This window comes from Tachyglossus aculeatus, chromosome 16 (assembly GCF_015852505.1).
Source record: "Tachyglossus aculeatus isolate mTacAcu1 chromosome 16, mTacAcu1.pri, whole genome shotgun sequence".
Classification (NCBI taxonomy): domain Eukaryota; kingdom Metazoa; phylum Chordata; class Mammalia; order Monotremata; family Tachyglossidae; genus Tachyglossus; species Tachyglossus aculeatus.
Window position 1 is genome coordinate 108126 of NC_052081.1, and position 24871 is coordinate 132996.

The 24871-nt window shown below is 55.0% G+C and overlaps 1 protein-coding gene across 1 annotated transcript; it reads right to left on the minus strand.

Moving 5' to 3' along the window:
• Positions 1 to 1475: 1475 nt before the first annotated feature.
• Positions 1476 to 19235, minus strand: VTCN1 (V-set domain containing T cell activation inhibitor 1). Its single transcript, XM_038758429.1, has 6 exons — positions 19180 to 19235; positions 8502 to 8566; positions 4542 to 4889; positions 3669 to 3953; positions 2838 to 2998; positions 1476 to 1539 (listed from the first exon to the last, which is right to left on the minus strand). Exons 1-5 carry the CDS (start codon positions 19209 to 19211, stop codon positions 2874 to 2876), a joined length of 855 nt encoding a protein of 284 aa, XP_038614357.1. The 5' UTR covers positions 19212 to 19235; the 3' UTR covers positions 1476 to 1539; positions 2838 to 2873.
• Between the last annotated feature and the right edge of the window lie 5636 nt (positions 19236 to 24871).

The window sequence follows — 24871 nt, forward strand, 5'->3', positions numbered from 1 at the left end:
GCAGGAGAGTAAGTGGAGAGAATAGGGAGAGGCTGCTGGAGGGCTTCTTGCCCCTCGTTACTGGGGTACATGACCTGTAAGCGTGGACCAGACCACCCTTCTCAGGGCCTTTGCCAGGAGCAGTCCATCTTTAGCCACGGGCAGGTGCCCAGGACAGACACCTCACAAGGCTTCCTCCAGGCTGGATCTGGATGGTACCAGCTTGGTTAGGCAGGTGAATCCTGTGTTAGTGAATTGGTTTGTTTATGGCACAGACAATTGTAGATGTATAGTACAGCCTAACCTGGCCCTACCCTGGCCCAGTCCGATCCGGGCCCAGTCTCAGACCAACCCTGGCATAGCCCAAGCCCTACCTTAACCCTGGTATAGCCCCAGTTCAACCTTGGCATAGCCCCAGCCGAGCCTTAGCCCAACCCTTCCATAGCCCCTATCCAGCCCAGCCCCGGCTAATCCTGGGGTCCAATATAGCCTCAGCCCCAGCCCAGCATAGCTCCAGCCCCATCAACACTGGCCCGACCCCGTCAGCCAGGAGCCCACAAGCCCCAGCCCTGTTTGGATCCTGGCACCTGTAATGCTGGTGCGTGGCCTTGGGCACTAGGGGCCGTTTGAGGGGCTACTCAGGTGGGCACGGGGCCACCGGGCAATTAACATTCTTCCTTCTTCCTGCAGAGCTGCTGGGAAAGCATGAACGTCTGCAGCTTCCCCTTCCAGGAACTCTTGCTTGACTCTGCTCAACCGCCATCGCAGCTCTCTCTAGCGGGCCCAGCTGGGCCGGGCCCCTCCAGGCCCAACCAGGCCCATCCAGAGCTGCCCGGGGATCCGCACACCTCTGAGGTCTGGGCGGCAGCCGCCCGGGGCTTTCCAGGGAGGGGCCGGCCAGCCCGAAGCTCCCTGGAGTCCGTCCGATTCCCCACCTGCTTTCAGGAACTAAGAACGCTTCTTCCCATTTCTTCAGGGAGGAGGGACTCAGAGTGCCTGGCGTGAGCAACGATTTGATCCAACACCGAATACAACTATTCTGGAGTGGAAAGAGGCAGCTGTTTATTATCTGCCTGTTGGGACTCCAGGGACTTTCACGGGAGAGGAAGAGAGCCAATGCAGCATGGACTCAGCGACCAGGACTTCAGAAACGAGGGGTCCAGCCCCTCTCTGCTTCTGGAAGCTTAGGAGGGAAGGTCGGGGTGGGGGTGGGGTGTCCAGAGAGAAGATCAGGAGAGGGGACATTTCTGCCGGACCCTGGAGAGAGGCAGTGTCAAAGCGCGGGCCGTAGGGCTCGGGTCGAGGAGGTCTGGACGATCCAGCCCGATCCTTTTAGGAGCCGTGCGTGGGAGCCGTGTGGCCGGAGGTGGTTGGGAGCTTGCTGGGCTGATGCATCTTGGTGACGGAGGCTTGCCAGCTTTCTGGTCCCGAAGGTTCACCCCAAGCTCCTGGGGCCCCTGCCTCCTCAAACCAGAGACATGACAGGTCTCAGACGGGGCGGGTGTTGTGGAGGCAAAAAAAAAAAAAAGCCTGGCCGTTTTCTCGAACCCTGAAAAATATCTTGAAGGAAGAGTTGAGGAGCTGGGGTGGGGTCCTCCCTCCATCCTCCCAATATCCCCCACTATCGGGGCTGGGCTATGGCATGCAGAGTGGACAGCCCCTGTGTCCTCCAGCATACCCAGGGTGCACTCTGGGGGTCCCAGGAGGCCTCCCATGCCAGGCTTCCCTCAGCCCTGGTTTTGAGGTGCTCTGCACACAGTAAGCACTCAATAAATATGATTGAATGAATGAGGAACTACCAGGCTCCCCCTGCAGAGAGAGGCCATTGGCCCCCATGATTCTTCCCAGCTCTGCCCATACTACTCAATGGACCTTGACACCCGCAGTCTCCACTTCTTCTCCTCCAGCTCCCTCCTCTTCCTCCAATCCAGTTCCTTGCCCCACTTTTCTTCCTGGAAACTGCCCTCTCTGAGGTCACCACCAACCTTCTTGCCAAATCTAATGTCCTCCACTCCATCCTAAGCCTCCTTGATCGCTTGGATGTCTTTGACACTGTGGAGCTCCTTATGGGAAGGGAACCTGTCTACCAACTCTCTTGTGTTGTACTCTCCCAAGCGGTTAGCACACACAGTGCTCTGCACAAAATAAGCACTTAAATATACTATCGATTGGACCATCCCCTTCTCCCAGAAACATCATCTAATCTGGGTTTCGCTGACACTGCCCTCTCCTGGTTTTCCTTCTATCTCTCTGGCCATGACTTCTCAATCTTTCTCTGGCTCCTCTGCCTCCCATTCCCTAACTGTGGGAGTCCCTCAAGGCTCAGCAACAGGTCACCTTCTGTTCTCCATCTACATCCACTCCTTTGGAGAACTCACCTGCTCCCTGGGCTTCCAACTACCATCTCTAGGCAAAGGACTCCCAGAACCTCTCCAGCCCCTATCTCTTTCCTCCTCTGCAGTCTTGCTTCTCTCCTCCAGCCTTCAGAACAAACTCTCCTCGATGTCCTGCCAACACCTCATGCTCAACATGCCTAAAACAGAACTTGTCATCTTCTCTCCCAAATCCTGGTCTCCATTGATTTTCCCATCATGGTTGACAGCACCCCCACCCTCCCCGTCTCCAAGCTTGCCACCTTGGCATCAACCTTGACTCCTGCTCTCCTTCAACCCTCATATCCAGTCAGTCACTGAATCCTTTCTGTTTTTCCTCTTCCACAACATCCCTGGAATCCACGCCTTCCTCTCCACCCAAATGGCCACGACAAAGGTAACTGACTGATCGGGGCCTAACACCCATTGCCTGTCCTGGCCTCGCCCCGCCTTGCATGGGCCCTGCCCAGGCCTGGCCCACCTCACCTGGGCTGCCCTGGCTTCCTGCGGACGACAGGGATCCTACGAGAGCCCCAAGTGGGAAAGGAGGGTGAGGATCGCCCAGCCAGCCGCCCTGGCCGAGGAAGCTGGTGGAGCGGCCCTGGAGCTGAGCAGCTGCAGGTGGCTCCGGCGCTTGATCTCGGAGTCTGGAAGGCAGAGACAGTGCGGGCGCGGGGCTCAGCAGGGAAAACCGCCAGGGCTGCTGCTCAAACCACCGACGCGCTCATTCCTCGCTGAGGCCCCTGTGGCCCCCATGCAGCCCCTTTCCCTTCACCTACACCTGCTCGTCTCATGTGCCCCCTGCAGAATCTGCTGTCTGCCCAGCCTTTTCCCCTGGACCTCGGACCTGGGATGGGGCCGCTGCACGGGGCTCAAGATAGCGGGAGCCATCCATGGTTGTATGTGTTAGGGCTCATGGTCCAGACCAAAGGTCCAGGCCTCATTCCCCAAGCATGGCCACCCTCCTCCCCAGACCCCCCAGCTCCGGGATGCCAGCCTTCTCTCCACACATCTTCTTCCACTCTGGCTTGCCCTTCTGCCCCATGCACAGGGAATGAGGCACTTGGTTATTCTGTACCGGCCAAGAGTCTAATACAGTGCGCTCAATACACGATGCTGCTGCTACTCCTACGATAATTGAGGCAAAGGAGGGGAGGCCCTCCCTGAGGACAGACCATCCTTGGACCTAAGACCCAAGCTGGCAGGGTAGGGAGGCTCTGGGCAGTCCCACTTGCCTGACCCACCCACCTCTGACCCAGCCCCCTGACCCGCCCCTTTGCAAGGTAAGGGGGAGTCGGACCGGGCTGAGCAACGCACCAGTTACTTTGATGTCCCCCGTGGCCTTGGCGATGCTGTTCTCAATCGTGCAGGAATACGTGTTGTTGACAGTGACGTTGTAGAGGACGGACACCACCATCATGGTCACGTTCTCTGAGTCCAGCTGGAAACTGGTGTTGGACGCCTCAGTGACGTTGGCCCCAGGCTCGAGCTGTGAAGCCCAGGCCACGGTGGGCCGCGGGAACCAGCGTGGAGCGGCGCAGCGCAGACTCTCCCAGACAGAGCTGCCATTAGGATCCACGTTCACCTCGGGGACGCTGAAGGCTGCCGGTGGGCCAGATGGCGGGCAAGCGAGCGGGCGGGTCAGTCCCATCCACTGGCCTTCCCAGGCTATCCCTAGCACACATCCCAGGACCTGCCCAAGGGCCCCCTGGCACCATCCACACACCCAGGTTAAGCCTCACTCACACACACCTCAAGACCCGCTCCCATGCCTGCTGAGCCCCTTGCACACAAATCCCTGGGCCAGCTCCTTGAGACTCCCCTGGGGCCACTCCATGCACACTCCCCAGCCCCACCCACAACCCCTGGAGTCCTGGCACCCTGCCCTGTGCCTTTGGCCATGATCCGCCCACACACTCCCCACCCCACATATAGGCCTGAGCCAGAGAGAGCTCCTCCTCTTCCTCCTCCTCTTCCTCCTCCTCTTCCTCCTCCTCCTCCTCCTCCTCTGCAACTCTCCCCATTTCCCCCCCGGCCTGTGACTGCCTGCTGGACATGGAGGCTGAGTGGACTGGGAGTCGGGAGAGAGGCCCGGGGGCTCATCCATGAAGGGTCCAGGGCCTCATGCAGCAGAGGGGCCACAGCCAGATTGGTCAAGCTCTCCCCCAGTGGCCGGCCACTGCCACTCACCCCCAGTCTTGTATTCCAGCTGCGCCTGTCCCTTGCCCTTGGAGGTGGCAATGGAGCACTGGTAGGTGCCAGCATCAGCCAGCTGCACGTTCCTCAGCCTGAGAGAGGCATTTCCCACGATCACCTGGTCAGTGAACACAGATGTCCGCCCCCGAAACATCTCGTCCTGGTCTGCCAGCTCATCTTTGCCCTTCCGAAACTCGTGGACTGACCCCACCACCCCCTCCTTCAGCCACTGGATCACAATGTTGCCCAGCTTGATGTCGGGTTCAAAGGTGCAGCTGAGAATCCCATCTTGGCCTAGATTCCCTGCCGATGTCAGGGTCCTCACCGAGATGGAATGTGTCCCTGAAATTCACCAAATGGCATCGATTTAAGCACTTAATACAGTGCTCTACACATAGCAAGCACACATTGATTGATTGATTGATTGACTGGGAGGCAGGGTCATGGCATCATGCCAGGCCACACCGAGCTGCTTCTGCGGGCAGAGGGCTGCTGGGAAGGTGGGTGGAACAATGAGATGGGAGGAAGGGGAAGAGGTGCCATACTCCCCTCCCAAGGAACCCGGGGTCCCTGATGACTGACAGCGGCAAGGCAGGGTCAAGCAAGAGAACCTCGCACCCTGAGGGGGCTCCAGGGACCGTAAGGATCCGAGTGACTCTGGGCTCTCTGGCACCCCACAGACTGGCAGGCAGCAGCTGCGGGGATGGGAATTGGCCACATCACACATGGTCTGGTCCCGACCCCCCAGGACCCCAGGCAGGTCCTCTTTAGAGGCAAAAATCCAACGTGGTGACAGACTCGGCTCCTGAGATCCCTACTGCTCTTCACCCCTAGACTCAGGGCTGGGTTGGATTGAATTTGGGGTTTATGTAGTTTTGTGATTGGAGCAATCCATGCTGAGTCACTAAAGGAATGTCAGGGATGGAGAGGGGAGAGTCACGGGTTTTGGTTAGTCCATCTTGGGTCACTCTAGGCAGAGTCAGGGATGGGGAGGGGAGAGTCAAGGAAGGCAGGAGGTCAGGCAGCCCACAGTTCCTCCAGACATCTTGTCAAAAAGAGAATCCTGGCCTGAGTGGGCAGTGACCTGACCCAAGGTGCTGGTGTCCTCTAATTTGTCCTCTAATTTGTGGGCTTGTCATCCTATGAGCCAGGCACAGTCCTGGGCATGTCCTCTGTGCTGGGCCCAGTCCCAGGCATGTCCAGTGTGCCAGTCCTGGTCCCGGGATTGTCCTGAGTGCTGGGCCTGTTCCTGGGCACGCTAGGATGTTTTGATCTCCTTTTGATCGTGGATAATTAAGTGCTGGAACATCTTCAGTCTCCTAGCATCAGAGCTCTGCTCACCTCAACACAGCTATGCTGGGTGGAACACATGAGGAGAATGAGGAACAGACAGCAGGAAACGCAAAGAGCTGTGGCACGAGGAGCAGAAGTTGGGAAACTGAAAGCAAGGAGGGCAGAGGAAAAGTATTAAGGACATTGTAAAACCAAACCTCAGACAATGTCATATCCTATCTGAAAACTGGGAGTCAACTGCTGCAGAGACCAGCACAGCACACTGCCTTTAGGAAAGGAGCGCCTCTTTGAGCGCAAAAGTAACAAGAGACAAGGAGGCAAAAGGAAAAACGGCACCAGGAACTGCAGACATCAAACATGACAACATAAGCCCGTTTTGGGTAGGGACCGTCTCTATATGTTGCCAACTTGTACTTCCCAAGCGCTTAGTACAGTGCTCTGCACACAGTAAGCACTCAATAAATACGATAGAATGAATGAATGAAAAAGTAGTCAGAATGAATAGAATTAAAGCTAAATGCACATCATTAACAAAATACATAGAATAGTAAATATGTACAAGTAAAATAAATAGAGTAATAAATCTGTGCAAACATATATACAGGTGCTATGGTGAGAGGAAGGAGGTAGGATGGGGGGGATGGGGAGGAGGAGAGGAAAAAGGGGGCTCAACCTGGGAAGACCTCTTGGAGGAGGTGAGCTCTCAGTAGGGCTTTGAAGGGAGAAAGAGAGCTAGATTGGCGGATGTGCAGAGGGAGGGCATTCCAGGACAGGGGGAGGACGTGGGCTGGGGGTCGATGGCGGGACAGGCAAGAACGAGGTACAGTGAGGAGATTAGCGGCAGAGGAGCGGAGGGTGTGGGCTGGGCTGGTGAAGGAGAGAAGGGAGGTGAGGTAGGAGGGGGAGAGGTGATGGACAGCCTTGAAGCCGAGAGTGAGGAGTTTTTGCTTGATGTGTAGGTTGACAGGCAGCCACTGGAGATTTTTGAGGAGGGGAGTAAAATGCTCAGAGCGTTTCTGCACAAAGATGATCCGGGCAGCAGCATGAAGTACAGACTGCAGTGGGGAGAGAGACAGGAGGATGGAAGATCAGAGAGGAGGCTGATGCAGTAATCCAGTCGGGATAAAATGAGAGATTGAACCAGCAAGGTAGCAGTTTGGATGGAGAGGAAAGGGCGGATCTTGGTGATGTTGCGGAGGTGAGATTGGCAGGTTTTGGTGACGGATTGGATGTGGGGGTGAACGAGAGTGGAGTCGAGGATGACACCAAGGTTGCGGGCTTGTGAGACGAGAAGGATGGTTGCGCCGTCTATAGGGATGGGAAAGTCAGGGAGAGGGCAGGCTTTGGGAGGAAAGATAAGGAGTTCAGTCTTGGACATATTGAATCCAACATAACAAGAAGCAGCGTGGCTCAGTGGAAAGAGTCCGGGCTTTGGAGTCAGAGGTCATGCGTTCAAATTTCGGCACCACCAAATGTCAGCTGTGGGACTTTGGGCAAGTCACTTAACTTCTCTGTGCCTCAGTTCCCTCATCTGTAAAATGGGGATTAAGACTGTGAGCCCCCCGTGGGACAACCTGATCACCTTGTAGCCCCCCAGCGCTTAGAACAGTGCTTTGCACATAGTAAGCGCTTAACAAATACCATCATTATTATTATTATAAGGAGTTCAGTCTTGGACATATTGAGTCCAACATAACAAGAAGCAGCATGGCTTAGTGGAAAGAGCACGGGCTTGGGAGTCAGAGGATGTGGGCTCAAATCACGGCTCTGTCACTTGTCTGCCGTGCAACTTTGGGCAAGCCACTTAACTTTTCTGTGTCTCAGTTACCTCATCTGTAAAATGGGGATTAAGACTATGAGCCCCATGTGGGGCAACCTGATTAATTTATATCTACCCCAGTGTTTAGAATAGTGCTTGGCACATAGTAAGCACTTAACAAATACCATAATAATTAATAATAATTAATTCTGTGCATGGGTCAGCCGGGACTGGGTCTGGGATGGGCTCTTTCAGCCACACCCTCACTCAGGTGCCATCAGTGGGCCTTTTTTAAGTTCAGCGGACAAAACTGCACAACTAAATGTCAACCCTGAACCTCATGTTGGTCCCCATGGCTGAAAGCATAAGTCTAGTCCCCAGATGCAGGATCCTTTCATGAGGGGCCCAAGCTGACTTGCCTGGGCAGGTGCTGGGATTTCCCAGATTGCTGCAGAGACTTTCTCAGCAGACCCAAGAGGGTGAATGGGGCTAGAGCTCCCTTCTCCCTCACCACCTGCCAAACAGAACTTACTCCCCCCACCGTGTGGGGGTGCGCTCCCCCAAGCTCCATTAATCCAATGTTCAACCAAAGGGTTCTGATGATTCTGCCATTGGTTGCAGCAACATTGACCCCAACCTCTTTTCTCCCGGCTCCCCATTCCAGCAGAGCCCCTTCCCCTCCAAGCCCCTGGTGAGGCAGCACTGGTTGGGCCCTGACGGGCACAGCCCGAGGCTATTGCCAGCCTGGCACTGGGTCTGCACTCCGGGGTTTCAGCGGAGATGAGAGTTGGGGGTCCCCTGGGACACCTTGTGAGGAAGGATCCTGAAGGCAGGGACCCCTTGACCTTGAGGGGGAAGGGGAAGGGGGAGAGACATCAGAAGCCAAGATGGCAGCTGCATACCTGAGATACCAAAACCAATGATGAGTGCGATGGCTCCGGCCAGGATAATGATAATGCTGATGACGCTGAGAAACACAAGCAGAAACAGGGAATTAAATCCTGGACCACCACCCTTCCTTGCAATCTCCAGAGCCCACGACCCTTCCTTGCCATGCCCTGGAGTTCCCGGTCCTTCCTCACTGTCCCCACCGAAGCCCCGGCCCTCCCTCACCATCCCCACCGAAGCCCCGGCCCTCCCTCACCATCCCCCTCCCGGAGCCCACGGGCCTCTCTCACCATCCCTGGAGCCCCCTGCCCTTCTTTGCCATTGTCCCGGAGCTCCTGGCCCACTCACTGTGTAGGTGGCCCCATCCACAAGGAGGGAACCACAGGAGCTCAGATCACCCCAAGGTTAGACCCTCATGACCAGTGGCTTGGGATTTGTGATGGCCTATTTGCTCAAGACTGAAAAGAGACCAAATTCCCCAACAGCTGATGATTCTCCTGAGCTCGGGACCTCACCAAACCTGCCTCAGTTACCTGGAACATCCCACACCCCCAACTTCCCCATCCCAACTCCTTGGCCAGTTCTCTCCCATCATGGGGGGTCAAGGCCTCCTTAGGCCTGGTGGTGTCTCCTGCCATGCTGAGATAGGAGATCAAAACATCCTAGCGTGCCCAGGAACAGGCCCAGCACTCAGGACAATCCCGGGACCGGGACTGGCACACGGGACATGCCTGGGACTGGGCCCAGCACAGAGGACATGCCCAGGACTGTGCCTGGCTCATAGGATGACAAGCCCACAACCGGGCCTGGAACACAGGAGGAGCCTGGGACCAGGTCTGGCATACAGGACATGCCCGGGACCAGAACCGACACAAAGGAAACACCCGGCCTGGAGCCGGCACACAGGGCAAGCTTAGGACTGGGCCCAGCACATAGGACAAGAGCTATTGTGGTGGGTGTTTTAAGCAGACTAGGCATCCAATCACAAGAATATCAGTCTCTGCGTTACGCCTTCAGGGTCAGCTGCACTGCCTATCCCACCCAGGACTCTATCCCCAAAAGAGACACCAAGATGCTTGAATGAACCACGTGCTAGTTGCTGAACTGGAAAGTTCACCTCATAGTGAGGGATGAACCATCCAACACTTCTGATTCTCCTTTCTTCAACCCTGACTCTCCCTCAGTGACCCAACATGGACTACCCCACAACCCTAGACCTCCCCTCTTCATCCCTGACTCTTCCCCAGCAAGCCAGCATGAACACTTACCCATGGATCTGTTCAAACGCCTCCTCAACCTGCTGCTATTTTTGCCCACCTGTCCTTGGTAATGAATTCCATACATTCTCCCCCACTGGGTGAGCAAGTTCTCCTTTTGTTTGTTCTGAATCTGCCACCCTCCGGCTTCATCAGGGGCCCCTCATCCTGTTGGTGTGGGTGTTGGGAAACAGCAACTGTGCCCAACCTGATTTACTTGTATGCACCCCAGCACTTAGTACAGCACCCGGCACATAATAAGTGCTTAACAAATACCATAATAATAAAAAATTATTATTATTATATCCATAATTCATTCATTTATATTAATGCCTGTCTCCCCTTCTAGACTGTGAGCTCATTAAAAGCAGGGAATGTGTCTACCAACTCTATTGTACTGTGCTCTCCCAAGCACTTAGAACAGATTTCTGCAAACGGTAAGTGCTCAATAAATATGATGATTTATTAATACAGGTGCCAAAATCCAAACAGCCCAGGGGCGTGCAGGCTCCTGGCTGAAGGGGATGGCCCAGTGTTGATGGGGCTGGGGCTATGGCAGGCTGGAGCTAAACCAGGCCAGGGCTATGCTGGGTCCCAGAACAGCTGTCCTCCTCTCTCCTTGGGCATCTGGTACCTTTGTCTCAGGGCTCTACCTGTGGCGAGGGTTAAAACAGTTTGGGCTCAGATGGCTGGGGGGGCAGAGAGGCCAGGTCAGGGCCAGGCCAACGTGCCAGTGAGCAGGGCTGGGCCTGGAGGGTTGCCCAAGCTGCCTGCAGGTGCCTCTGCCCACTGCCTTTCCCTTCCCTTCCCTTCCGCTCCTGCTGGCCCATTCAACTGCTAGAACAAAGGAGGAGGGAAGGGGAGAGGGAAGAAAGGAGGGAAGAGGGAAGGGTTTGGGGGTGGGGGGGTGTAGAGTGTAGGTGGGTGGGGAGGGCAGTGCGCACAGGGGGAACAGGAGGAGGGGAGGGAGGTGACCGAGAGGACAGAAAGTAGCAGTCACTTGGCTGGAACCCTGAATTGTCCCATTGTGCCCAGCCGCTTTGTTCTGGGAGCAGGCCTCCAAGAGGTAAAGGGGCCCACAGTACAGCTCACTCCTGGAAATGACCTCCCTGAGACTGACCTGCACCCTCACCTCCCTAGGCATGCCCTTTTTGTCCACGTCCTTCCTGTCCACTCCCTCATCATCAGTGACTTCATCATCTGTGCCCTCACCCTCATCATCTCTTCTAAAACTGCAGGCTTGGGGCAGGGCAAGGATCCCGGTGCCCTAAACTCCACAACAATATCAACTGGGCAGCTAATGTGGGGCAGAGCCCTTCAGGCACACACAGTCTGGAAGCACAAAGAAGTCCATGCTCAAACAGATGAGACTAGAAACACCAGCAGGTCCAAAGGGGTCTGGACAGACCCATGGATCAGGGTCCATGCAGAGTCACTGGGGAGAGTTGGGGGTGTCACATGGTCTGTGCTGGGTCACAGTGACCCAGCAGGGGGAGACTCAGGGGTGTTGGATGATCCATGCTGGGTCGTGGGGGGACAGTCAAGGGTGTTGGATGGTCCACTCAATGGGGGAGAGTCAGGGATGTTAGCTGGTCCACGTTGGGTCACTGGGGGAGAGTCACGGATGGAGAGAGGAGAGCCAGGGGTGTCAGATGGCTCATGGCGGGTCACTTGGGGAGAGTCAGGAATGGATAGAACTCCAAGTGTCTTGGTGTCTTTGTCAGAGGCAGAGCCCTAGGCTCGACAGACTGTGGTTTTGACCTGGTAATGATGCTGCTCATGCTTGTTAATCCAAGTTCTGGGTAGCTATTTACGAGTTCGCTGAGTGCCAGAGAGAAACTAGTGCCCAATGTCAGTTACTGCCAGCTGTTCCAGCAGGGGAAGGCTCTGCTTGCATTGTATTCCCCCAGTGCTCAGGGCCAGGCCCTGCATTTATCGCTACACTGTACTTTCCCATGGGCAAATACGACTGAATGAATGAACAAGCACCTAGTTCAGCAGCTGCATAATCCATGAGGAAGTGAATTTAGGCCGGCTCCATTCTAGGCTCTCCTCTTCCTCCTCTTCCTCCTTCTGTCCGTCCCCCCCTCCTTGATATCTCCCATTGGGGTGAGGGCATGGGCAGATGGGGTTGAGGGGCTGGGGACTTCCTCTCACATTTGGGGATCCGTCACTGCAATTTTTCAAGCCATGAAAAATATATACAGCATTCATTCAATTGTATTTACTGAGCACTTACTGTGTGCAGAGCACTGTACTAAGACTTGGGAAGTACAAATCCGCAACATATAGAGACGGTCCCTACCCAGCAACGGGCTCACCGTCTAGAAGATAGTGATTGACTCCGCTAGGGGCAGAGACTAGTGCCAGGGGGAAGCACTGTGTCCTGGCCTTCATGGTAGGGAGCGGGGCCCATCTAGGAGGGAGGGGGAGAGGCAAGAAAGGGAGGAGGAGGGGGAGGAAAAAGAGGAAGCAGAAGAGAAGGAGCAAGTCGATGGTAGGCCTCAGAAAGATAACAGGAAGAGCAGATGAGAGAGGAGTGATCGACCATTTCTCCTGGCCTGTGCCCCTGGGCCAGGGGCACGGCCCCCAGAGAGGTGACTTCTGGAGATCTGCCAAGTAGCAGGGGGTGGGTTCAGACCCATACTAACCCAGTGCAGGGGCAGGATTGCCAGGGCTGCAGGGGGTAATAATTACCAGCTATAATTAGGAGAAGGGAGGTCCGGGAAGCAAGAGGAGGGAAGGCAGAGGGAAGAGAAGCAGGGAAGAGAAAAAGGAGGAGGATGAGGAGGAGGAGGCGAAGATCTTGTGCTTATTTACATTTCTCATTTTAGGAATGCAGGATACTTCAGATATGAGCTCACCAACCTTGATCTCACCAACCAACACCCAAGGAGCTAGGGGCAGGAGGGAAGCTGAAGCAGATACACAGAATGGGTTGAAGCAACTTTCAGCCACTAGCGAGATCCTCAGTGAAAATGTTTCATACAGTAATTGGATACTAGCCCTCATGGCCACACCCCTGACTCTTCCTTCTCCATCCCCCAGTGGCCCAGCATATACCATCTGACATCCCTGCGTCTCTCCTCTCTGTCCCTGTCCTCCCACAGTGGCGTAACATGGTCCAACAAATACTCCTGACTCTTCCCCCAGTGACCGAACATGGGCACTCATCCATGGGTCTGTCCAAATCCCTCTGAGCCTGCTGGTGTTTTGGGCTACACAGCTCCCTGTGGGAATGAATTCCTCGTACTCCCCTCCACTCGGCCAAGAAGTGTTGTTTCTTGTTAGTTCTGAACCTGCATACAACATCACCTCCTGTGGGGGCCTCTTGTCCTGGAGTTAAGCCCTACTCAGGTCATCAACCCCTGACCAGTGATATGATGCCCTACCTAGCCCTTGCCCCTTCCAACCAGTCCGACCTCTCCACCCCCTGGGGGGTCCGGCCCAGAGGCAGCCTGAAGCCCAACCCCCTGTGGGGAGGACAGACAGACAGGCATGCAGGTTGGACCCCATGGGTGACTTTGTCAGTTCCCTATCTCCCTCTGGCCAGGACCTCACCTCCATCTGGACCAGTGTCTCTGGGGCCCAGGGAAGGTGGGCAGGGTGCCAGGGCCCAGAGCTGAGCCTCAGTGTTGAGGGGAGAGGTGGGGACAGAATGTGTTCTGCATCTGTTCACCTGGGATGCCTCCCTATGCCTCAGGACACACCGTTAGCCTGTCGGACATCGGGCTCCCATTCCTGCTAAATGAGTCAGGCAAACAGACTTTCCCCAGGCAGCCCCTCCCAGATGCTCCCTCTGCACACTGCTTCTCCTCCTTCCCGCCCAGGATTCCCACAATCTGTGAGTCCAGCACCTGGTCCACCATGAGTCAACACATGGCTACATGTCACCATGTCTAACCAACAAATGCCATGAGTCTCCATCACCCCCAAACTGACCAGTCCCAGGAGGCCCGATCCATGCCCAGCCAGTGCTCCAGTGTTCCAGCCCAGCCCCGGGGCTACCTGGGGGGCTATAAGGCCCCGGTCCTGCTTGGACCACAATCAGAATCTCATATCATGGGCCTGTGAGTCAGTGGACCTGGTTTCTAATTCCAGTTCTCCTACTTGCCTGCTGTGTGACCTTGGGGAAGTCACTGAAATTCTCTGTGTCCCCGGTTCCTCATCTGTAAAATGGGGATGCCGGTTCTCGCTCCCACTTCAACTGGGAGCCCCATGTGGGATAGGGACTCTGTTGGACCTGATTATCTTGTATCTACTCCAGTGCTTAGCATAGTGCTTGGCACATAGTAAGCACCTCACAAATACCACTATTATTATTATTATCATTAGACTGAGCTAGGAGAGCAGGAAGCAACATTGCTACTCCAAGACCTTCTGTGAGCAGCACCATCCCGAACACAGCAGGGCGACTGCCTGCCTGCCTGCCTACCCACCGGCTCATCTGCCTTTCCACCTGCCCCTTAGCCTTCCCATCCACCTGCCCGGGGACAAAGGCCAGCGGCACCCACAGGGAAGATCAAGCCCTGGTCAAGAGGGAGTTGCTGGGACAGCATTTCATCAAAGCCCAACTTCCCACGTGGCTCTGTTCCTCCTCATTCTCAGCCTGAGCTCCAAAGGGCCAGGGACCATGTCCAAGCGGAATGATCTGGATCTATCCAGTGCTTAGCACAGGGCCTGGCGTAGAGCATATGCACTTAAAAAACACCATCACTACTACTACTACTGTTCTTAGATCTCTGCCCTGGGGCACCACCTGCTCTTCCCTTTGGGAGGTTTGCCATTTGGGCGTGCCTGCCCCCTTCATTAGACTGTATATTCCTCAAGGACAGGCATGATCTCAAGTGCCTGGGAGAATAAAAATAACATCTATTATGCTAAGCACTGGGATAGACACAGATTCTGATCGGACATAGTCCCTGTCCCTCAGAGTCTTAGAGGAAAGAGGAGCAAGTATTTTATCCCCATCTTACAACTGAGAAAATGGAGGCACAGAGAGGTTAAGTAACATGCCAAGATCACACAGCAGGCAAGTGGCAGAACCAGAACCCCAGTCTTCTGATTCATAATGCACCAACGTAGCAGTGCTGGGTGAAGCATACAAAGAAAGGGGACGCTAGCAGGGTAACCAAGCAGTTGAGAATCCAAGATGACTAGGAACTCACACGCAGTGCACACAGTGTCAACACTGAGATGTGGGGGTGGGGAGACTCTGCAGTAGGCAAACCAGCCTGGCCGGCAGCAATTGGTGGTTGGGGGGTGGGGGTGCTGCTCTCCTCGAGCTGGGGCAGGGAGGACCCTGCAGCAGGCAAACCAGGTGGAGGGCAACAATCTGGTTGGGGGGTGGGGGGAAGGTCACTTTCCTCAAGCGAAGGCTTTGTGAAGATCAGGACAAAAGGAGGCGGAGTAGAAACCCTCTAGTGCAGCATGGCTCCATCACTGTGGACAAACAATGCTGTGGGGAGTGGCGGGCCCGCAGAGAGCTTTTCAGACCCATTCGTGACCGTGGGTGGGGATGCACGGTCAGCAGCTCCAGCGCTATGCACAGAGGATAGCTCCCGCTCATGCCCACCCATTCATGCCCACCCGTTCTCGCCACCTGTGCCTGCCCTCTCACAGCACAAGGAGTGGCACCCTGCAAGCCCAGGGCACAGCGCCCTGTACACAGAGTTACGGAGAGTTTTCCCGGGGGCATGGGGAGAGGACTACAGAGGCAGAAGACATGAGCCGGGCCCCCCCTGACTGCAGCAGAACAGAATGCGATGCAACAGGAACTGAGGGTGCCCTGGTAATAGCACACGGATACCAGGAAGTCGGCTTTCCCGTTTCAAAGTGTTGCTCCTGGCAGTGATCCCTCCCCACGAGCTTGGGCACAGCAATAAAGGCAGACAGATCTCCAGGACCTCTTCCCCCCTGGGCCCCAGAAAAGGGCATCTGGGGACTCCACCCACCGTAGGCCCCAGGAACGGGCACCGGGCCCCCTATTACCCCACCACCACTCTGGACCCTGGGACCCAACACCGGGGGGGGCCCTGCCCACCCTGGGCCCTGGGAACTGGCTGTCAGACAGCAGGGGGCCTCGCCCACCCACCCTGGGCCCCCGGGGAAAAGCCAGCCTTGGTCTACAGCTGAAACTACCGGCCTCTGTCTTTCCACCACACTCTACCCCCCCAGCCTCCCTCCCCCCCAACCCCCACCCCCACCGGTGGTGTGGTGGAGTGGAAAAGACGGGAAGTCAGTAGACTGAGTTCTACACTCAGTCTAGAAGGTCTCCTCCAGGAGGCCTTCCCTGACTAAGCCTCCCCAATATCCTCTTCTCCCACTCCCTTCTGCGTCACCTAGACTTGCTCCCTTTCTTCTTACCCTCTCCCAGCCCCACTGCACATATGTACATATCTGTAATTTATTTTTATTAATGTCTGTCTCCCCCCTCTAGACTGTAAACTCGTATGGGCAGGGAATGTGTCTGTTTATTGTTCTATTATACTCTCCCAAGCGCTTAGTGCAGTGCTCTGTACACAGTAAGCGTTCAATAAATACTATTAAATGAATGAATAGACCTAACTCTGCCCCTGGTTTGCCACTTGACTTAGGGCAAATTACCTAACCCCTCTGGGTTTCAAATCCCCCATCTGTAAAATGGGTAGCATTATTTTTATTACTGTTAAAATCTCAGTTCTCGCATGGAATTTCAACTCTCGGAATGACGGGATTCACTTACTCATTCCTCTTTCTCCTTCCAACATCAGAGAACATCGGCCCCATCTCCTCCCTCACGAATGGCACAGATAATCCACATGGTGGAAAATTGAGAGGTTCCGGGTAGGGCTCTCAGCCCACAGTAGGCACCCGGCACAGTGCTCAGTCTGCAGTAGGCGCCGCCAAAGCGAGCAAGCTCTCGGGGCCACAGTGCTCTAAGCAGGAAAGTAAACCTAGGGACAGTGGAAGGTTGTAATCCACAAATGATCACAGCCTCCATCCAAACCAAGACTCCAGCCATGCTTGGCCCCGAATGACAAAGAAACAAGCCCAAAGACCTGGAGGGCCAGCGTCAGCCCAAGGCCCCAGGGCTGGGCAGAGGAGGGCCAGGGCTAACCCGATGTCCCGGGGATGGGCAGAGGAGGGCCAGGTTCAGCCCAAGGCCCCGGGGCTGGGACTGGGGAAGGGCCAGCCAGGGAAAGCCTGTTTGGGCCCTCTGGATTGGGATGGGCTGAGGGACTGGGCCAGGTTTGGCCTGGGCTGAGTGCCCAGAACCTCCCGGAGGAATCCAAGGTAAGGTTTTCCACCACTCTGTCTCCAGGGCTCGAGGGGCAGGGCTTCTCACAATATCCAGGGGCTAGAAGGGCAGCTGCCCCCGCCACCCAGATTTTCTCCAGTGGGACAAGACAGTGACCCTGTGGAGGTGAGTCAGGACCTGCACCTAGACCTTCAGCTGTGTCCATACCCCAAAACTGGGGCTTTCCTGCTCCTACCTCTTCCTTAACCCTAGCTTTCCAGGGTCCCACTCCAGACCCTTCACCTCCTCCTCTCTCCCAAGCCCTGGGATCCAGGAAACAAGCAAGCAAGAAAAAAAAGCCCTGTCCAGCCTGGTTCATCCAGATGTGCTTCTTACTAACCCCGGGCCGGGCTGGAAATTCCCGAAGTTTGCCCAGGGGCGCAGCTGGCTTGGCAGTGGGATGGGGGAGGGGGGATGTTGGCTAATGCCCATGGGCATGGCAGGCACTGAAGAATTTAGTTAATACCCATGGAGCTGGTGGGTACTAGGTGGTGGGGACTGACTAGTGCCTAGGAGCTCAGTGCGTACTGGAATGGGGGAGTTAGCTAGTGCCCAGGGGCACAGTGAGCACTGGGGAGAGATTGGTTTATGTCTGGGGACACAGTGGGTATTTGGGTGGGGCAGTTAGCTAATGCCCAGGTGCATGGCAGGCACTGAGGAGGATTGATCTTCAAGAACTAGAGCCCTGCTCCTGCCTGGAGCCTGCATCCCCCGAGCTCCCCTTCTTGAACTCCACTCTCAGGGCAGTCAGGACACCCCTCCCTCCAAGGGGGCAGCCAGGACAGCCCTGCCTCTGGGAGGCAACCAAGACACCCTCACAGGCCCACAAGAAGCTTCTCTATGGCATCCAGAAGGGCTCTGAGGGGGGGATTGGGCCATGAACGCCCACCCGCCTGCCCCGCTGCTGGGCAGAACCAGTCCAGCTGGTCGAGGGGGTTTGGGCCAAGAGCCCATATGCCCTGCTGTATGGCAGTGGCCCCAAACACGGGGGGGTGGGGGAAGGGAAGTGATGGCGGTGGCTTGTCTGGGGGCGGCCGTGTCTGCTCAGGGGGAGGGGTTTCACTGGGAACCAGGAGGGCCTGGTCCCCAGGGCCTCTACTCGCCCACGGCTCCCGCACAAGGATGTGCCCAGCTTGGTGGCTGCTCAGTTTCTTAATTGGACCAAGGGGAGAAGGTGTCATCTCCCTGGCCTAGCCCCTCTCCCAGGGGCCCCTGAAGACTTCACCCCTCCCCCCCTCCAAACCCCAACTCTGCTGAGGACAAGAGAGGTCCCCCACCCCTCACCTATCCTCAGCCTCCTCGTGCCTTCGTGAGCCTCTCCTCCTCCTTGCCCTGCACCCCTACTTCTGAGGCCAGGGCCCGGGCCTGGGGGCAGCAGCGGACCGGGGGTGGCCATTAAGCCCGCGCCCAGCCCTTCAGGGGTATCCTCAGCACCACCACCCTGGGAAGCAGACCGGGCATGCAGACCTGCCACCGGCCCAGTGTCCGGGGCCCACGGCCAGCAAGGTAAGCCCATCCTGCCCCCAGGTGGGCCCTGCCCAGACCAAACTCATGGACACTGGCACCAACACTACATCTGCAAATGACCTGGTCACATCCCCTGCCAGAAACCTGCAGAGAGGCCCGGACCTCCTGCAGACCCCAACCCTGTTCACTCCACAAAGGCACCCAACTGCTCAAAGCCTCATCCAAGGGGGCATGGACACAAACACCCACACCCACACATTTCCCCCCTCATACCCACCTCCCCCCCCCCACACACCCACCCACACACACCCTTTCATTCCCACTTTCCCACCCCTTCACACAAGCCCTTAACCCTCTCTGGCTAGCTGTCTCTCCCCAGTCTGGGGCTGGGGGTGGAGCTGCAATGTCCATGGGAGGTGGGAGTGGTGGTGAAGAGAGAAGCCCCGAGTCCAGCCTGTCCTTTTCCAAACACCTGGCCCAGCTCCCCTGTAGCCAGCAAAAGATCTGGATGGTCTGGCCACCAGCCACCTCTGACTGGCCCCAGTGGACCTAGAGGTGGTAAGAACAGGGCCAAGCAGCAGATGCAACAAGCCCCGAGTGGGCCCCGGCTCCTCCCCTGGACTGGACAAGCCCACCCAGGACTGGACAAGCCTAACCAGAGCTGGGGGCAGGATGCTGTGGACACTCTACCTCCAGAAAATGACCTGTCCCAGGGAAGCCATGAAGGGGCCAGGTGGCAGGGCCAGATGAATCCAGGGTCCGGCGTGGTCTCCGTCCCCTGTAGGCAGGCGGCCCAGAACTCTTGGCTTAAATAGCTCAGCTCAGCAAGGCGAGACAAGGAGAGGCGTGGTGGCCGCGGGAGGCAATGGCTCAGGAATGAGGAAGCCACCACCATCACTGGGATCAGCGGTAGGGCAGGACAGAGCAAGCGTGGCACAGTTAGGGTGGCAGAGCGAGGGTTCCAGGGAGGTGAGGGGTAGGAAGCAGAGGAAGGAAGTGGGAGGGAGAAACGGAGGGAAGGAGAAGAACGCAATGGGACAGTCTCAGGAAGGAAAAGAGGACCGGAGTATGGGAGAGTGGCAGGGAGGGTGTAGGTAAGGGGCAGGTTTGGCCATGTGGTCTGCCCAGGATGCTAAGATCACCAGTGGGTGGGGGGACATTTCCCAGGCAACCAAACCCCAACTGTTTTGCTTCTCACCATCCTGCTCGCTGCTCACAAGCCCCAGGGAGTCTGGACCCTTCACTCTGCAGACCACCAGTCCCGAGGAGGTCTTTTATCCTGGCCCCAGGACACCTGCTCAGCCTCAAAGAAGCTCAAGAAGGCGAGGGAGGGTGAAGAAGACGAAGCTGGGGTGGGGAGGGGGGGGTATTTCTCTGAGAGAAGAGATTCAGCAGGAGGGGTTCAGCAGGGTTGAAGCTGGAGCCTGGCTATCTAGGAAGATTCCCATTGGAAGGAACACTGCCCTGGGAATTAGAGGACCTGGGTCTAACCTGGCTCTGCCACCTGTCTGCAGTGTGACCTCAGGCAAATCAATTAACATCTCTATACCTCAGTTTCCTCATCAGGAAAGTGGGGTTCAGTATCTGTTCTCCCTCCTGCTTTGGCTGTGAGCCCCATGTGGGATGGGGACTGTGTCTGACCTGATTATCTTATGTCTACCCCAAAGCTTAGTGCAGTACTTGGCACCTCGGGCCCACCGCTCACCCTCCCCCAAATGGCCTGCAGGTCAGGGGGACCCCAAAGGAGGCCAAGAAGCCTACTGGGATCACGAAGCATTCCTGCATTTGGGGCCCTCTCAGCTCTCTCAGGGTTGGTGGCGGCATCAGGAGAACCGAGGACCAGTCCCTTGCTCTATTGCCGGTATGTTGAGTGACTTTGGGCAAGCAACTTAACCTCTCTGGACCTCAGTTTCTTCTGTCAACAGGAACACAAATTCCTGTTAAAATGAGGCAATTAGTGATCAAGTGAAAGAACTATACAAATAGCTGGCATTACTGCTATTTTCTGGTATGTGGGGCCCCCAGGATCCTCAAGCTGTAGGGGGCTCTACTGTACTTACCCCCACAGAGTCCTCCCCTGATCTGGACTGGCCCAAAGGCTGTGGAATGTGGTCCAACTGGTGCTTATGTCATGGGGGGCGGGGCGGGAGCCCTTCCCGGTGAGCAGAGTATTTCCTGGTTGGGGAGATGGAGTGGAATGGGAGGTGATGGGAGGTGGGGGGAAATAGGGCCCAGCCCCACTGGGCATTGTGGGGTCCACAGGGATTGGGATTTAGAAGGTGACTCTGCCTTATGGAGGTAAACGGATAGGCGAGAACCCTCCCAGCGCACACCCAAAATGGCCTCCACAGTAGACACCCAGAATGCAACCCTGTCCCAGCTGAAGCCACCCAGGGAACCCCAGAAAACTCCATGGGTGGGGGTGGTCTTTGAGAGCCAGGTGAGGCCTGCGGTCTCTGGACAAGGAGCTGGATTTCCCTGGGAAAGGCCCTGGGAACACGGGTGGAAGAGGCTCCCACCCATCCTTTTTGGTACATCCCTCCCTCCACCCCCAACCCAACGGGCCACTCTGGTCACCCGGCCCCGGCCCACCTTGGGCAACTCAGCTACAGAGAACACAGAGATGGGATCACAGCCAGCCTCAGCCTGCAGTCGGGGCACCAGAGGGATCAGAGCCAGAAAGGCCAGGGAGGCCGAGGGAAGAAGACTTGGATGCCCCTGCACTCCCATCATCCCCTGCAAGATCTAGCGCAAACCACAGGTCCCCACACTCCATCCAGAGGTGGCAGGAGGGAAACCTATGCTCACCCTCCTCTCTCCCCATCCTGTCCCCGGTGACCACCTGAGTGTCAGCGGCTGGAAACACAGCCGAGGGCAAAGCTCTTTTCCTGCCTGGCAACCAGTGCGCTAGGCCAAGCTGGAGAGATGACCCAAGACCAGAGACACAAGTTCAGTCTGGGATCTGGGCACCGAGACCTCTGAGCCTCTGAGCCTCCTCCACCACCTGACAGCTCTGGAGTCGGAGCGTAGAGACTATGTTCTGTGGGACCAGCTCAGTGGGGATGTGCTAGGGAGCCGGGAGGTACGGGTTAGTCTCTGCTGACCGTCCTCTCGCTTCCCCCCACCCAGGACCCCCAGTCTCCTGCAGCCCCTCAGAGGGCAGGTGGGCTCCCAGTGTAAGAGCTGCAGTGCTAGGTGGGAGAGGACAGAGAAGCAGAAGCCCCTTGTCCACACAAAACATCTCTGCCCCAGCACAGGGGCGGGGGGAGAAGGACAGGTAGGGATTAATAACAATAATAATAATAATAATAATAATGGCATTTATTAAGCACTTACTCTGTGCAAAGCACTGTTCTAAGCACTGGGGTGGTTCAAGGTGATCAGGTTGTCCCACGGGGGGCTCACAGTCTTAATCCCCATTTTACAGATGAGGCCACTGAGGCACAGAGAAGTTAAGTAACTTGCCCAAAGTCACATAGCTGACAATTGGCGGAGCCGGGATTTGAACCCATGACCTCTGACTCCAAAGCCTGGGCTCTTTCCACTGAGACACGGAGAAGCAGCGGGGCCAAGTGGAAAGAGCCCAGGCCTGGGAGTCCCAGGTCCTGGCCTCTAATTCCAGCACTGCCACTCGTCAGTTGGGTGATCTAAGGCAAGTCACTTCACTGGGTCTCAGTTTCCTCATCTGTAAAATGGGGAGTCCATGCTTGTTCTCCCTCCTATGGGACAGGGAGCATATCTACCCCAGTACTTAGAACAGTGCTTGACACATAGTAAGTGTTCAACAAATACCATAACACCCCCACCATCCTTCCTGTCTCACAACCCCGGAGCCTTGGCACTATCCTTAATGAGATAATGAGATCATTATAGAGAAGCAGCATGGCGTAGTCGATAGAGCATGGGCCTGGGAGTCAGAAGGTCACGGGTTCTAATCCTGCCTCCACCGCTTATCTGATGTGTGACCCTGGGCAAATCACTTCACTTCCCCTTCCCTCCCCTTCAAATTCCTACTGAAAACTCACGTCTTCCAGGAGGCCTTCCCAGATTGAGCCCCCCTTTTCCTCTGTTCCTCTTCCCCCTCCATTGCCCCTACTCCCTCCCTCTGCTCTAACCCCCCCGCCTTACAGCACTTGTGTATATATGTGCATATTTATTATTATATTTATTTTATTGATGATGTGTATATATCTATAATTCTATTTATTGATATTGATGCTATGATGCCTCTCTACTTGTTTTGTTTTGTTGTCTGTCTCCCCACTTCTAGTGAGCCCGCTGTTGGGTAGGGATTGTCTCTATTTGTTGCCGAACTGTACTTTCCAAGTACTTAGTACAGTGCTCTGCACACAGTAAGTGCTCAATAAATACGATTGAATGAATGAATGAAGGAACTTCTCTGGGCCTTAGTTACCTTGCCTGTAAAAGATCATGTTACCTAGTTACCTCATCTGTAAAATGGGGATTAAGACTGTGAACCCCATGTGGGACAGAACTATGTCCAGTGCGATTTGGTTGTATCTGCCTCAGTGCTTAGTATAGTGTCTGGCACATAGTAAGTGCTTAACAAATACCATAATAATTATTGTTATTATCATTATAATCCTCACCATTCCTCTAGACTGTAAGTTCATCATGGGCAGAGAACATGTCAACCAAGTCCTTTGTAGTGTACGCTCCCTAATGCTTAATACAGTGCTTGGTAATAATAATAATAATGGTATTTGTTAAGTGCTTACTTTGTGCCAAGCACTTTTCTAAGTGCTGGGGTAATAATAATAATAATAATAATAATAATAATAATGTTGGTATTTGTTAAGCGCTTATTATGTGCCAAGCACTGTTCTAAGCGCTGGGATAGATAGAAGGTAATCAGGTTGTCCCACAGGGGGCTCACAGTCTTCATCCCCATTTTACAGATGAGGGAACTGAGGCCCAGAGAAGCTAAGTGACTTACCCAAGGTCACACAGCTGACAAGTGGCGGAGCCGGGATTAGAACCCATGACCTCTGGCTCCCCAGCCAGTGCTCTTTCCCTTGAGCCATGCTGGGTAGACACAAGGTAATCAGGTTGTCCCATGAGGGGCTCACAGTCTTAATCCCCATTTTACAGATGAGGTAACTGAGGCACAGAGAAGTTAAGTGACTTGCCCAAAGTCACACAGCTGATAAGTGATACATAGAAAGTACTCAATAAATATCATTTACTAACAAATCTCTCTCCTTCAACCCTTGTACTCTCAGTCAGTCATTAAATCTTGTTGATAATATCTCCAAAATCACCCCTTGCTCTCCATCCTAACCACCACCACATTGATCCAAGCACTTGTCATATCCCAACTCATCTAATTTTAGAGAAGCAGCATGGCTTAATGGTAAGAGCCCGGGTTTGGGAGTCAGAGGTCGTGGGTTCTACTCTCGGTTCTACCACTTATCAGCTGCGTGACTTTGGGCAAGTCACTTAGCTTCTCTGTGCCTCAGTTACCTCATCTGGAAAATGGGGATTAAGACTGTGAGCCCCAGGTCGGACAGCCTGATTACCTTGTATCTACCCCAGTGCTTAGAACAGTACTTGGCGCATAGTAAGCGCTTAATAAATACCATCATTATTATTATTATCTACTGCATCGGCTTTCTCACTGACTTTCCTGCTTCCAGTCCCTCCTCTCTCTGTTCCATACGGCACTCTGCTGCTCAGATCAATTTTCTAACAAAAACAATTCTGCGTACATTTCCCCACTCCTCAAGGGCCTCCAACTGTTGCCCACCCACCTCTGCATCAAGCAGAAACTCCTCACCACAAGATACGTGGCTCTCAATAATCTCTCTCCCTCTTACCTGTTCTCATGCCTCCTGTGCTACATCCCAGCCTGCACACTTTCTTCTTCTAATTCAGTCCTTCTCCAATAGTGTTCTGCCCATAGTAAGCACTCCATAAATACCATTAATTGCTTAATAAATACCAACCTACTCCCTGTCCCCCCATTGTGGTGTCAACTCACTATCGACCCCTTGCTTACTCCCTGGAAGCCCCATCCCCTTCATCCGTAAAATGGGGATTAAAACTGTGAGCCACATCATCTGTAAAAATGGGGATTAAGACTGTGAACCCCTGTGAGACAACCTGATCACCTTGTAATCTCCCCAGCACTTAGAACAGTGCTTTGCACATAGTAAGCGCTTAATAAATGCCATTGTTATTATTATTATCATTCTTTTGGACAGCCCACCACTCCCTCATCTTCAAAGTCCTACTGAAATCACATCTCTCCAGAAAACCTTCCCAGACTAAGTTCTCATCTCCCCGAACCTTGTTTCCCCCCTTTCTGCTTCACCCATGCACTTAGTCCCACCCACTAAGCACTGAAGTTTTCCCCCATCCC

Excerpts from the sequence above, each read along its gene's own strand:
- VTCN1 (XM_038758429.1), bottom strand. The coding sequence starts at position 19,211 with ATGGCTTCCCTGGGACAGGTCATTTTCTGGAG. Across the intron at positions 8,567-19,179 it reads GGACAGGTCATTTTCTGGAG|CGTCATCAGCATTATCATTA; the intron begins GTAGAGTGTCCA and ends TGTGTTTCTCAG. Across the intron at positions 4,890-8,501 it reads CATTGGTTTTGGTATCTCAG|GGACACATTCCATCTCGGTG; the intron begins GTATGCAGCTGC and ends GGTGAATTTCAG.